This window comes from Lipotes vexillifer, unplaced genomic scaffold, assembly GCF_000442215.2.
Source record: "Lipotes vexillifer unplaced genomic scaffold, Lipotes_vexillifer_v1.1 scaffold371, whole genome shotgun sequence".
NCBI lineage: Eukaryota > Metazoa > Chordata > Mammalia > Artiodactyla > Lipotidae > Lipotes > Lipotes vexillifer.
This window is the reverse complement of record NW_006786304.1, coordinates 3,319,801-3,334,595: the sequence shown is the minus strand read 5'-3', so window position 1 is coordinate 3,334,595 and position 14,795 is coordinate 3,319,801. Positions and strand designations below refer to the sequence as shown.

Here is a 14,795-nt window from a genome sequence, read left to right as displayed (position 1 = left end):
TGCGCCCCCAGGGAAGCCCTTTTTTTTTTTTTTTTTTAATGGCCACTCCACACAGCTTGCAGGATCTTAGTTCCCCCACCAGGGATTGAACCTGCGCTCTCGGCAGTGAAAGCATGGAGTCCTAACCCCTGGACTGGCAGGGAATTCCCACTGGAATTAAATTGATACAATCCAGAGAACGCACACAGCACAGGGGCTGGTACTTCGCAGGTGCTCAATCCACATGGTAACCATGTGGGTATTATTGCCAAAGCTCTTCTGGCTGATTCCTAAGTCCTAACTCCTTTTATTCCTAAGTCCAAAGTGACACTGCACAAACAACCATTTAGACAATAACTATGTAAGATAAGTATCCCTTTTGTTACCATCATCTTCATATGCCTCGTCTTACTAGCACTTGGAATATTCCCTCTGCTTTTGTCCTTATTTGGCACGAAAAGGGTCGGTAAAGTTTGCTCAAACCCCTCAGAAATAAGCATCAACATAGCAAAACAGCTGTAGGCCAGAGATTGCAAACCGTCAGGTGTTTGTTTAGCCTGCAAAGCATTAAAAAAAAAAAAAATCGGTATTAGAATTTGAACTGTTGCTAACCTTTAAAATCAGGAGATTTTACAAAACAACCTGGGTTTCCAAATTCTCTTGACATTGGACCATCTGGCATCTCAGGCCTGCTTCCCCTGTGGCAGCATTGGGCTGGAGCTAAATCCTGGTGGGGCAGATCCTCTTTGATCCCTTGGTGGCTCATGAAGTCAGTTTAATGGGTCGTTATTGGTTGTGTAGAAAAATGAAGGCGAGCAGGACGGAAAATAGCAGGGTATTCTGCCATAGTCTTAAGGGAAAGGACTGCTTTGTGGAACTAAGTCTAGTTACGTGTGTGCAACTATGAGCACACAGACAGATGTGTATGACTTGGATTACAAGTAAAATATATATCTTACTGCGGGTTTTAGCCATAAGTTTGAAAGCTTGGCAAGATCTCCGTCCAGTCTGATTCATTCAAGTTACCTGCCTCCCTTGTAGCCATCTGAGCTTGAGATGAGGTTGTCTGGTGGAGATCAAACCAGTTTCCTGCGATCTGCTAGGGCCTGGCAGGGCCCCTGTGCTTTCTCCCTGGTTCTGAGTATTTGTTTTTGTTTTGATAGTTAGTTTTAGTTTTAGTTTTTAAATTGAAATATAGTTGATTTACAGTGTTCTTAGTTTCAGGTTATACATATATATGTATGTATATATACATATGTTCTTTTTCAGATTCTTTTGCCTTATAGCTTATTACAAAATATGAGTAGAGTTCCCTGCGCCATAGAGTAGGCCCTTATTTGTTATCTATTTTATATACAGCAGTGTGTATATGTTAATCCCAGCCTCCTAATTTACATGCCTCCGCCACCGACTCTGAGCTTTTGTAAGCAAGGGATGAGGGCAAGGACTCCGTCATCTCCACTCTGCGGGCAAGGTTCCCGATCTGGCTGCAGCCTGGGCCCTGGGACCCACGACCCAGCCCCCAGATGCCCCAGTCTCTGACCCCCCCCACCCCTTCTCTCCTGCTTCCCCAGGAGAACCCGTACGTCATGCGCCGGCCCAACTTCCAGGCCCTGTCGGGGAACGAACGCTTTGAGGGCTTCTGCGTGGACATGCTGCGGGAGCTGGCCGAGCTGCTGCGCTTCCGCTACCGCCTGCGGTTGGTGGAGGACGGGCTATACGGAGCGCCCGAGCCCAACGGTTCCTGGACGGGCATGGTCGGCGAGCTCATCAACCGGGTACGGCGGGGCCGGGGCTGAGGAAGGGGTCGTGGGTCGGGTGAGCAAGGGCGGGCAGCCAATGGTGCCTCAGAACCAGCCTGGTGCATACAAGGGGCGGGAGCCGATGGTGCGCTGTGTCCCTGTGGCTGGTGAGCACCATGCGGCGGGCACAGTGGGGAAGAAGGGCGATGATGCATCCCTTCCCGTGTTCCGCTTTCAAGTGCTTCCCTCACACCACCTTGGCTTAGTCGGTGCTCAAAGATGTGTTGAGTGAATGAAAGAGACGTGGAGTGGGAATTGGACAGATGTAGAAGAGATGGAGAAGGCTTCCTGTGAGAGGCACGGAGAGGGCTAGGCGGCCGGGACGTGCGCTGTGCCCAGCACCTGCCAGGAGGTGGACGTGGAGGCTGCCTGTTGCGCTCACAAAGCCACGCATTCAGGTGTTTATTGAGCACCTAGTGTGTGCCTTGCACCGTGCCGGCCCGGGATATAGTGGTGAGCACAGGGGACCTGGACCCTGCTCCCAGCAACTTAGGGCCCTGTTGAGATGCAGAAAAGCAAATGACCGCAAGACAGCGCCATTGGCTGATGGGGAAAACTCAGAGGAGGGACCCAGAGGCTCCTGACCCAGCCAGGCATCCAGGGAAGGCTTCACAGAAGAGGTGACGTCCAAGCAGATTCCCAAAGAGTGTGAAGGAGTCAGCAGGGTGAAGGAGGGGTATGGGAGAAGGGCAATGTGTTTGATGGCATTTACAAACAGCGGGGGCTGGGTTGGGAACATGAGTGAGAACGAGTTGGGTGTGGGGCGTATTAGAAGAGCAGCCGGGCCCTGAATGTAGGCAGGATTTGAATGTAGGTGAGGAGGGCAAGAGGCAGTGGGGTGGGGGGTGGTAGGCAGGGGTGCAGCGGAAAAAATATTTTGGAGTCAGACCAACCTGGCTTTGAGTGCTGGGGTGAGTCATTTCTTTCCTCGGAACCTCAGTTTCCTCTCCCTAGGACGGGGATAATGATACCTGACAGGTCTGTAGTAAGGTTACAGACACGCTGCACACGTTGCTTGTCATAGGTGGTTCTTCTTTTTATTCCAGTCATGAGAAGCCATGTGGGCGAATGCCCAAAAAAGACAAACAGGCCCCCAGCTGTGGGGCACGTCCAGGGCAGGTGTGTGGAGCCGGGACCTGTGGCCACAAACGGTCAGGGTGGCCTTGACATTGGACTTGGCTGGCAGCGTCAGAGACTCTCACCCTCCTGAGCCCCTGAATGTCACCAGGGGAGACTCAAAAAGGCCATTTTGCTTTCAAGGATGTTTATCCCATAAGGCACTGATTTTCGAAAGTAGTTTTGACTGCAGAGCCTTTTCCCCCCCGCAGTTTGAATGCGCCCTCAGGGCCCTGGACAAAGCAGAGCTGCTCTGGGGGAGACAGAGGTCGGGTCTGGTGGCTCGGGTCTGGTGGCTCGGTCTCTCTCACCCCACCCAGCTGGCAGGCCCGAGGCACTGCCCTACAGGCAACCAGCTGGTTGAAAGCTTCTGCCCTGGGTGGGTTCAAGAGTCTGAAGCCAGGGCCTGAGGAGACAGGAGGCAGGAGCTGGTGGCTGGACGCCCACCTCACTGGCAGGCTTCCCTGTGACCTCATTGCCATAGCCTGGTCCCCAGTCTCGTAAGCTCAGAACTTTTGTTCATCAGGGCCCCCAGAAATAAGACTCCAGGAGAGCAGCCCTCCCCAACCAAAGTCACCGTCAACTGGACATCTGTTTATTCAACTGGACATCTGTTTATTCATCAACAAAGAAGTCCTATTTACAGCTGTATGACCTTGGGCAAGAGTCTTAACTCCCTGTGCCTCGAGCCTTCCCTTAGGACTTGGTGTGAAGGTGCCTGGGGTAAGCATAGCAAGGCTGGGAGCTTTTCTCATTGGTTACTGCTCTTGTGGTCCTGCGTCCTGTTTGAGTCTCTGCTGAGCATTTGTTGTGTGACCTTGGGTGAGTTACATAACCTCCCTGTAAAACTGGGGAAATAACAAATGCTAGCACATAGGGCTGTTGTGAGCATGAAATGAGTTAATCCATGTACGGGCTTGGAACAAGGCCGGGCAGGTAGTGGGTGCTGTGTGCCTGGGCTCTCTATCATTGTTAGTGTTATTCCTGCCAGCACATACATACATTCATGTGTTCATCCGTCCTCCAGCCAGCTAGTATTTATTGAGTGCCTACTGTATACCAGGCCCTGTGATACACCCTGGGGATTCAGTGGCCTGGCCTAGCCTTGCTCTTAGGGTTAAAGACTTTGGCCCGCAGCCAGAGGTCCATGGGATGCACCCCCTGCACACAAAGGGCTGAGCTGGCTCAAATGAGGAAACAGAATCATCGGGGCTGCTGGATGGCCTGCGGGGAGGTCAGGGGAGGCTGGAGAGGGCCAGGACTTGGTGACTGCCTGTGGCGGGGGCGGAGGAGAGAGGACGTGAGCATTCCTTCTGTTTCTGGCTTGGGCAGCTGGGCGATGGCGATGACATTTAGGGAGAGAACACTGGAGGAGGAGCAGGCTGAGAGTGCAAAGGATGGGCGGAGTTTGGCCTCTCCAAGGCTCAGCTGCCTGCTGTGGGACGGCCAAGTACACTGAGCTTCGCACAGACACTCAGCACTGTCCTCACGGCGGCAGCAGCAGCTGATGTTTATGGACTTCACGCCACATGCCAGGGACTTTTCAAGTGTTACTTAATTCTTCTAATAATCCTTCCTGGCCCGGAGCATCACTGCCCTCCTACCGATGTGAGATCAGGGGCTCAGTAGTGAACGGACTTGCCCCCAACACGCAGGGCTGCAGCCAGGTGTGACTGACCCAAGGCCTGTGTCCTTTCCAGACGCCCAGCAGGTACTTGGGAAGCCTAGAGTGGTCAAGGTGGTGCTAACACCGTGCCAGGCTCTTGTCCGAACTGTATGAACTTGTGTTAACTCCTCGACTCCTCACGGGCACCCCCTGAGGAAGGCCTGGTGTTTTGCCCAGTTTTCTCTAATGAACAGAGTAAGGCACCAAGATACTGTCCAGGCCACACGGCTAGTGACAGGCAGAGCCAGGGCCGGCACCCCAGCAGGCTGGCCCAGAGCTGACAAGTGACTTCCAGATGGAAGACGGCCCAGGGCACCAGCATCCCCCCAGCCAACCCGCACCCCCCGCCCGACCCCCGGGCCAGGCTCAGGGCTTGTAGGCAAGTCTCGAATTATGGTCCATTTATTCCACCCAGTGGCCACTGCTGGAATTACCTTTCTCCCTGCCATCACCTCTGCGCTGTGAATTCAGGCCCCGCCCCTCACCAGCCTCCTCACGGGCCTTCAGGCCTCCCGTCTATCTCCACTCCAGTTTGTCCTCCAGTAGGATCTCTGTACAAGGCAAGTCTGACCTATCACTCACAGGCTTTAGCTGTCACCCCCCGGGGCCCTCCGGTCTGGCCCTTAAGGACTGGGCAGATATCTTAGGTCGGGTTTCCAGGGAGCAGATTCCGAGGTGCAGATTAGCAGGCAGGTGTGTGCGGTGCCCTTGGAAAGCAGCGAGAGGAGGAGGAGGCCTGGGCAGAGGGAGGAGTTGAGCTGTGTTGCAGTCATGACTGGACCTCAGCCGTCCCACGGGCAGCTCTGGAGCTGGGATGGCCATCAAAGGCATCCCCCTGGGCTTCCCTGGTGGCGCAGTGGTTGGGAGTCCGCCTCCCGATGCAGCGGACGCGGGTTCGTGCCCCGGTCCGGGAAGATCCCACATGCCGCGGAGCGGCTGGGCCCGTGAGCCGTGGCCGCTGAGCCTGCGCGTCCGGAGCCTGTGCTCCGCAACGGGAGAGGCCACAGCAGTGAGAGGCCCGCGTACCGCAAAAAAAAAAGACATCCCCCTGAGGTAAGGGGGAAGGCTTTTATGCCCCCCACCGACACGTCATTGGATGAGGGCTGTCCTCGGGGAAGGTCAGGACCTGGGGCAAAGGGGTTCTTCCACCTACAGAGCAATCAGCCACCAACACCTGGTACCATGAGTGCCTGATCCGGAAGGAGGGTCTGGGCGGCCACCACGGTGCCCACTACGGCTGTGGGGCTGCTTAGGCGCCGGGCAGAGCCAGCTTTAGGTTGCCCGCTTTCCCGGCGGTCCCCGGTGAGAAACTTCATCTCTCTGAACTAGCTTCCCCTCTTGAAGTGGGAATGATGGTCCCTCCCTCACAGGGTTTTGTGGGGAGTGGGTGAGGGGGAAGCTGGAGGTCCCAGAGCAGAGCCTGAGTTACCGGGGCCTTGCAGGTAAGGAGTTTGGATGTTCTTGTTGTTGTTTTCTTTTTGGCCGAGCCAAGTGGCTTGCAGGATCCTAGTTCCCCGACCTGGAATTGAAGCCGGGCCCCAGAATTGAAAGCACCGCGTCCCAACCACTGGATGGCCAGGGAATCAACCCCCCCTTTTTTTTCTCCTTTTTTAATTAATTAATTTATTTATTTTTGGCTGCGTTGGGTCTTCATTGTTGTGTGCAGGCTTTCTCTAGTTGCAGAGAGCTGGGGCTACTCTTCGCTGCGGTGCCTGGGCTTCTCACTGCGGTGGCTTCTCATTGCAGAGCACGGGCTCTAGATGCGCGTGCTTCAGTAGTTGTGGCTCACGGGCTCTAGAGCGCAGGCTCAGTATTTGTGGCGCACGGGCTTAGTTGCTCCGCAGCATGTGGGATCTTCCCGGACCAGGGCTTGAACCTGTGTCCCCTGCATGGGCAGGCAGATTCTTAACCACTGTGCCACCAGGGAAGTCCCTTTTCTCCTTTTTGGATGTTATTTTTATTGTGTTATGAAGTCACTGGAAGGTTTTAAGCAGGGAAAGTGCCATGATCTAATTTGTTTATTCTTTTTTTTTTTTTTTTTTGGGCGGTACGCGGGCCTCTCACTGTTGTGGCCTCTCCCGTTGCGGAGCACAGGCTCCGGACGCGCAGGCTCAGCGGCCATGGCTCACGGGCCCAGCCGCTCCGCGGCATGTGGGATCTTCTCGGACGGGGAAATGACCCCCTGTCCCCTGCATCGGCAGGCGGACTCTCAACCACTGCGCCACCAGGGAAGCCCTATTCTTTTTTTTTTATTGAGGTGAAATTCATATAACATAAAATTAACCAAATTCAGTGGCATTTAGTATATTCACAGTATTGTGCAACCATCACCTCTATCTAGTTCCAAGACATTTTCATGACCCCCAAAGAAAACCCGAACCCATTAAGCAGTCACTCCCAATTCCCCCTTTCCCCAGCTCCTGGCAACCACCACTCTGCTCTCTGTCTCCATGGATTTACTTATTCTAGACATTTCATATAAATGGAATCAGCCAATATGTGGCCTTTTGTGTCTGGCTTCTCACACAGCATGATGTGCTTGAGGTTCATCCACGTTGTAAAATGATGAGTACTGCTTTTTAGGGCTGACTAATATTCCATTGTATCGATACAGGACCTTGATTTAATTTCAAAATCATTTAAAAATGATTACTCTGGCTGCTGAGAAATAACCGTAGTGGACCAAGAGTAGAGACAAGGTGGTCCATTTCAGAGGCCATTGGAAGGTGTGGAAGAGAGAAGATGCTGGCTTGTGCTCGAGTGGTAGCTGTGTCAGGTGTACCACCAGGTGGGATGTGTGCCAGAGGGTGAGAGGAATCAAGAGTGACCCAGGGTTTGGCTAAGCAGCTGGGCCAATGGCAAGGCCAGTTTCCACCATGGGGAGGACATAGGAGGAGAAGCTTGGTGGGGTCGGGGGTCGGCGGGATAAGAATTATCTCTGAGCGTGGGTTGTTTGAGATGCCTATTTGAAATTCAAGGGGGAGACAAAAGAATTTCCTTGTGTGACTGAGCATGAATTATTTAACTTGTCCGCTATTGATGGATATTTGGGTGGTTTCCAGTTTTTGCAGGCATAGACAATGCTACCATCAACTGGATTGGTGGGGGTATTCCTGAGGGATAAGTTCCAAGTGGTGGAGGCACTGGTTCAAAGGGTATGAATGTTTTTTAAGTATATACTGCCAAATGGTCCTTCAGAAAGGTTCCACCAATTTATATTCCCACCAAAAGTTCATGAGAATGTCAAATTTTCCACACTCTTGCCAACAATGGGTATTATCAATCTTTTAAAAAAACCTTTGCCAATCTGAGAGGCTAAAAATATCTCATTGTTTTAACCTAAACAGAATGTCACATGGCTGCATATTAACTCCCATGTGGATGTACTGTAATTTATTGAAGCATTTTTTATATTTAGTTGTTTCCAGGTATTTTTAGATGTTTGTTTGTGCTGTTATAAACAACCATAAGCAAACATCTTTATGCACTGAAAGCTTGGCTTGCATTGTAGCTGATTAGGACTGAATCTCAATAGAATTACCAGGTGAAAGAGGAAAACCCTTCGTATGGCTTTTGTTATATACTGTTGAACTGCTTTCCAGAAAGACACATCAGTTTCTTTTTTTTTTTTTTCTTTTTTAACACCAGTTTCTATACAGGCTCCTTCTTGGCACTGAGGCTTTTGATGGATTTTTAGATATTCAGACAACCTCCTGTCATTTTCATAGATGGCAAGTCATTTTGATTTTTCCTGCTTTGTCTGGTGGACCACAGTAGGGCTTATGTGGCCAAGTGATAAATGAAGTCTGAGCCCAAGTTCCACTCAGAGTGGGCCTGATAGGCCCTTGGACTCACTCTGTGTTTTTCCAGGTCCTGGTTATATAATTGGAATAAGCTTTCTGACCCGTGGAGTCAGGGTCATTACGGTAGAAAGAGCCAGTGGAAGGCCCTAGAACTCCCCCTGTTTCCCAGGATAGTAATCCAAAAGCAATTCTACATCCTTTGGAGGAACTGCAGAGATTAGTGCCACCATTAACAGCTCGAAAGAAGCAGGGGTAGTGATGTCCTCCCTGTTCAGCTGGCCTGTTTGGCCTGTGCAGAAGGCAGATGGATCTTGGAGAATGACTGTGGATTCCTGTAAATGCGTCAGGTGGTGACTCCAATCGCAGATGCTGGCCCAAATGAAATACCTTCACTGGAGCAAGTCAGCACAGCCGTTGGCAGCTGGCGTGAGCTACTGACCGAGCAAATGCTTTTTTCTCCATACCACTTTCCAAGGAGCACCAGAAACCAAGAGTATAAACCTTCAGTCTTGCCTCAGGCTGACATCAACTCTCTTGCTTTCTGCCATCATACAGACCAGCGGTCCCCAACCTTTTTGGCACCAGGGACTGGTTTCGTGGAAGGCAGTTTTTCCACAGACTGGCGGGGGGATGGTTCAGGCGATAATGCGAGCGATGGGGAGCCATGGGCAGTGACAGATGAAGCTTCGCTCGCCCGCCGCTCACCTCCTGCTGTGCGGCCTGGTTCCTAACAGGCTGCGGACCGGTGCCGGTCCACGGCCCGGGGGTCGGGGACCCCGATATAGAACACCGAGAACTTGGGTCTCTTGACGCTGGTCCATCACATTGGCAACATTTTGCTGATCAGATCTTATAAGCCTGAAATAGCATTTAGTGAGGAGGTTGGCAATAAACCCACGGCTGATATCAGTCAGTCAGTGTCCAGTCTGGAGACAAAACAGCAACAGTTAGTTGAACAGAATCATATCAGCTGTTTTTGTTTGTTTCTTTGTTTTGTTTTGTTTTTTTGGCTGCACCTCGAGGCATGTGGGATCTTAGTTCCCTGACCAGAGATCAAACCCGTGCCCCCTGCAGTGGAAGTTCGGAGTCTTAACCACTGGACCGCCAGGGAAGTCCCCTCCTATCAGCTATTTGAACAGAGAGAATTTAATACAAAGAATTGTTAACTAGGGGTTCCCTGGTGGTCCAGTGGTTAGGACTCCATGCTTTCACTGCTGAGGTCCCAGGTTCAGCCCCTGATCAGGGAACTAAGATTCTGCAAGCCACACAGTGCAGCCAAAAAAAAAAAAAGAAAAAATTGTTAACTAGATGTAAAGTTGTTAACCCACTAACTGAAAGAGTAAAAAGAAATCTAATGGCTCCTGAAGGAAGCAGCTGGAGGAAGCAGCCACCATCCCGAGCGCTAAGGGGAAAGGGGAGGAAGTTGGAAAGATTAAACCTTAGAAACTCACACAAGGGTCCCAATAGAGCTGAAACTCAGACCTTTGCTGTTTGTCTGGTATTGCGGATATTTGGTGGGTTTTTTGGATTTGAGCAACAACTTATACCTGGGTATAACTTGTGTGTGCTGCTTTAATCCCTTTACTAAACAACCTGTAAGGCTTTCCATTTTGAGGGAGGCCCAGAGCATGCAAAAGCTCTGCAGCAGGTCCTGGCTTCATGCAAGCTGATCTGCCACCTGGGCCTGATGACCCGGCAGATCCCGGGAAGTGTAGAGTGCTGGTGGCAAATAGGGAAGCAGGCACCAAGAGGTGACTCGCATGCAGACTTCTAGGGTTTTGAAGCAAATCATGCTGTTTTCTGCAGATACTATTCTCCTTTTGAGAAACTGCTCATTACCGGGCCCTGCTAGACACTGAACACCTGCCCATGGACAGTGAGTGACCCTGTGACCTGAGCGCTCATGTGACCTGGGTATTGTCATTTTCGCATCAGTCAGGGGTCTACCAGGAAACTAATCACTCCAGATATTTGTGGGGTTTTAAAAAATATTTATTAATTTATTTAATTTTGGGCTGCGTCGGGTCTTAGTTGCAGCATGTGGGATCTTTGTTGCGGCGCGCAGGATCTCCGCTGCAGCATGCAGCCTCCTCGTTGCGGCCCGTGGGCTTCTCTCTAGTTGTGGCGCACAGCCTCAGTAGTTGTGGCACGTGCGCTTAGTTGCCCCGTGGCACGTGGGATCTTAGTTCCCTGACCAGGGATCAAACCCACATCCCCTGCATTAGAAGGCAGATTCTTAACCACTGGGCCACCAGGGAAGTCCCCAGATATTTGAATGAAGAGAATTATTTACTAGGAATAAAGTTGCTAACTGGTTAACTGAGAGGGTAAAAGTTGAAGTCCAAGGCAGGAATCAGCAGTTTTTCTGCAAGGGGCCACATGTAAATATTTCTGGCTTCCAGGTCATCCTGTCACTACTCAACTCTTCCATTGTATGGAAAGCAGTTGTAGACAATACCTAAACAAGTGTGCCTGGCTGTGTTCCAATAAAACTTTATTTACAAAATCGGGCAGCTGGGACTTGGCCTGAGGGCCATAGTTTACAAACCCTTGCTCTCTCTCAGGCATCAAGGAGGTAGCAAGGCAGGAAGTGGCTCTGTCTCAAGTTCTGAAGGAGCAGAGAAGGGCTGAAACTCGGAAACTTAGAGGAAGGGCTCTGTGGGGCGGAAACTCAGACCCCGAGGAGGGGGCACTCGCCAGCTGGTGCTGGTGCCCCAAGAAAGGCTGGGCGAGGCTGGTTCTGCAAGTGCTGGGAAGCTGCAGGCTGAACTTGTCTGCTGCCCTATGGAAGAAATGGTGCTGCCTTTGATGCAGAAAGGCTGGGGACCCGAGAGTAGACCAGAAGGAGCAGGTAACTCCTTCCTCCAGCCTTGCAGCCTTCCTGTAGTGCCCCCTATTGGCAGAGCCTGTCAGGGAGCTGATGGCACAGCACAGATGGTTTGCACAGAGCTGGTGTACAGGGCGGGCTGGGGCAGAGGGACAGTCACAGGTGCTTTGGTTGGTTTTTAGGCATTTAGACAATCCCCCTGTCATTTCTACAGGTGGCTTATCATTTGGATTCTTCCTGATTTCATCCCCGAGATTAAACTGTCAGGGTTCCCTTGGGGAGGGAAGTCTTCTCTAAGGAACAGGTGTCCCTTTTGGGAAATGAAGGAGGAAGAGGAGGAGGTGGAAAGGGGGCAGGGGTTCCCAAGACTCTGAGAGGAGTCTAGAAGAACTTGCAGCATTTAAGGATCTGTCTGTCCTCCATTTAGAATTCATCTCAAATCGGACCACCTCCTCTCCACCTCTACTTAGCCCCGCCCCCAGCACCTCTGTGGGCATCTTTAGTCAGCTTCCACTCTTGCCCCTGTGGTCTGTTCTCAGGGCAGCCAGATCATGCTACCCTCCGCTGCTCACACCCTCTGATGTGATGTCCTCTGTTGCCCTTGGGGTAGAATCCGGCCCCCTTCCCCTGGCCTGCAAGGCCCTGCAGGGCTCTGGTCCCCACTCTGCTGCATTTCCCACCCCACCCCCCTTTCTGCTCCAGCCACCCTGGACACTGTCTTAGGTGCAGTGGGAAAGCCACCCAAGGGTTTTTAAACAGGTGACTATCATTTTGGATGGGGGGGTGTTATGAGCAGAGGCAGGGGGCCAGTGAGGAGGCTGATGGGTTATCGTGGGGGACCTTTGCCAGGACAGACCTCCTGTGGGTGCATAAAAATAAAGATTCCTGTATTAGCTAACATTGTTCCCAGCGATTCACATATTAGTCACGGGAGTGGCAAGTGCACAAGAAAGGAGAAAACCGGGAATTCACTGGTGGTCCAGTGGTTGGGACTCTGCTCTTTCACTGCCAAGGGCGCGGGTTCGATCCCTGGTTGGGGAACTAAGATCCCACAAGCCGTGGGGTGTGGCCAAAAAAAAAAAAAGGGGAGGGGGAAACCACTCCTTACTCTCAACACCCAGGAATTCCCAGGGGTATGCTCTGAATCCGGTGTGTTCTGGGCCCTTGCCACACATGGCCGCCTCTGGATTCTGCCTTGGGGACGTGCCATCTCTCTCTCACCCTGCCGTAGTTGTTTCACCTGTGCCGTCTCTCTCTACTCTTGGTTAATCTTCTGGGTCTGTCCTCTTGCCCTGACATCGAATTGTCTTTCAGATCTCTTCTCTCCTAGACCCTGGATTTCATTTTGGGTCCACGTGATCTCTCCCTGACCTTGGTTTTGTTTTCAGCCTGTGCCACCTCTCTTTGCAGTATCTTTGGGGCCTGTGCCTTCTCTCCCCACCCCAGTTCTGTCCTAGTCTGTATTACCTCATGTGGTCTCAGTCTCAGCCCCTTGTGGGGTGAGTGTGTCCCTCCTCCCAGGCCAGTGATCCAGGACCTTGACTCTTATTTCAGCCCCAGGGGGAGGACTCTATTTGAATTTGGAGTCAGTGCTGGTGCCCGGTTGAGCCCTGGGTGATGGAATCAGTATGCCTGGAAGGAGCATCCTGGGAGCCGGGTTCCAAATCCAGGAGACAACTCGCTCCCCTCCCGCCCAGTTTTACAGAGGACCAAACTGAGGCCCAGAGACATGGAAGCAAGGCCCTGCCCCTGGTCACCCAGTGACCTTGGGGCAGAGCCAGGGCTCTCTACTCCCACCCCCAGCCCTTCCCAGCGCCCTGCCCCCTCTGTCATGTATGTGCACACGTGAGGCCACGTGTTCACGTGTGTGCACTGTGCCTCTAGGGAATGCCCCCCACGATGTCATCACTCCTCCCTACACTCGTGTACAGGGCACGTGTTTGTCTGCCTGAGTCCACATGGACAGTATGTCATTGGGTCAGCCTGTGTCTGGGCACGCATGTGTGGATATGGCATGGTGTGCACATGTTGGTGGTGTAGACCTGACCGTGTACAGTGCTCACGTGTGCAGTGTGTGTGTGTGTGTGTGTGTGTGTGTGTGTGTGTGAAGTGCCAGTTTTTCTCCCAGCCTGTGTCCGGCCCACAGCTAACGACTGGCTGACGTGCACTTGGGCAAGAGCGAGATGGCCCCTTTGGATCAGGCATTCCAGTGTGTCAGCCAGACCCCAACACACACCCTTTTCTCCACCATACCCCACTCACTACCCACCCTTCACCACTTCAGACCTGGACCCCAGCCACCCCTCCCCGACTCAAGACCACATGCATCTTCTCCTGAGGTCATTATCTCAACTGAGCCGGGCGTGGTCCTGTGTGTCAGGGGTGGCTTCATGCACACATCTAGGTCCCTGGTGTCTGCCAGGGGCAGGATAGTGGAGGTCATTTCTCTGATTTATGGTCCCCAGCCCCTGCCTTTACTCCCTAGTGCCTTTGCCTCTCTGAGCCTCAGTTTCCCCTTCTATAAAATGGGCCTAGTAGTGGCCCTCAGGGAGCTGTTAAGAGGATTATACAAGATAATCTATATAAAGTGGCATCTAGCATGGAGCCTGGCACATAGTAAGCACTTGATAAATGTTACCTGTTAATTGTTCATACAGAAGAGAAGACCAAGGCTCCAAGAGGGTCCTGAGTGGGTCAGCGTCCAGGCACCTCAACTCCAATCTCAGGCTCTCCCTTCAGGACCCTGGCATGGTGGGAGTGGTGGAGGTCAGTGGTAGGTTTTATAAAGCAGGGTCTTAATGATGAACTTGACTGGGGAGCGGGAGAGATTGGATGAGGCAGGGCAGCCAGGCAGGAAGGAGGCCACAGGAGCCGCTTACAGCAGACCTGAGATGACAAGGGTCCAATTGGAGGCCCGAGGTGCACTCTTGGAGCCAGTCCCCTGCCTCCTTCTGCTGTCCTCTCTCTCAGCTTCTGATATTCTAAGTCGCTCCCTCGGTGCGTTCTCTCTAACTGCCCATCTGTCTCCCTGGCCCGCCCATCTACCCCCGCCCCGCTTCCCCTCCAGCAGAAGGCAGACCTGGCTGTGGCTGCGTTCACCATCACAGCTGAGCGGGAGAAGGTCATCGACTTTTCCAAACCCTTCATGACCCTGGGAATCAGCATCCTCTACCGCGTGCACATGGTATGGTTCCCCTGGAGACATGGAGGTGGGGGTGGGGGCTGGTGCTGGGGCCGGACACCCAAGGGAGGCAGAGGCTGTGGGCTGGACCTCGGATGGGCCGGTGGGGCTCATGGGCCTCGGGGCTGGGGGAGGGGCTCAGGTCTGTGTGGCTCTGGCTCTCACTCCGTCTCCCACCAGGGCCGCAAGCCTGGCTACTTTTCCTTCCTGGACCCCTTCTCCCCTGCTGTGTGGCTCTTCATGCTTCTGGCCTACCTGGCTGTCAGCTGCGTCCTGTTCCTGGCCGCCAGGTGAGTCCACTACCTGCTGCCTGGGAAGGAGAGGGCAGGGAGGAAGCACGAGCTGGGGTCTCCATGACTGACCTTTCTGTCGTCTGTCTGGACCATCCTCGGCCTCCACTTGGGGCCTTGGATTCCCTACA

The 14,795-nt window shown here is 52.7% G+C and overlaps 1 protein-coding gene across 1 annotated transcript in view; it reads left to right on the top strand.

Moving 5' to 3' along the window:
• The window catches only part of GRIK5 (glutamate ionotropic receptor kainate type subunit 5), a 47,601-nt gene that overhangs the window by 20,605 nt on the left and 12,201 nt on the right, over positions 1-14,795 (top strand). Inside the window, exons 12-14 of the mRNA XM_007458594.1 lie at positions 1,554-1,757; positions 14,264-14,377; positions 14,555-14,664. Of these exons, the coding sequence (XP_007458656.1) occupies positions 1,554-1,757; positions 14,264-14,377; positions 14,555-14,664 (428 nt within the window). The remainder of the gene's footprint in view (positions 1-1,553; positions 1,758-14,263; positions 14,378-14,554; positions 14,665-14,795) is intronic.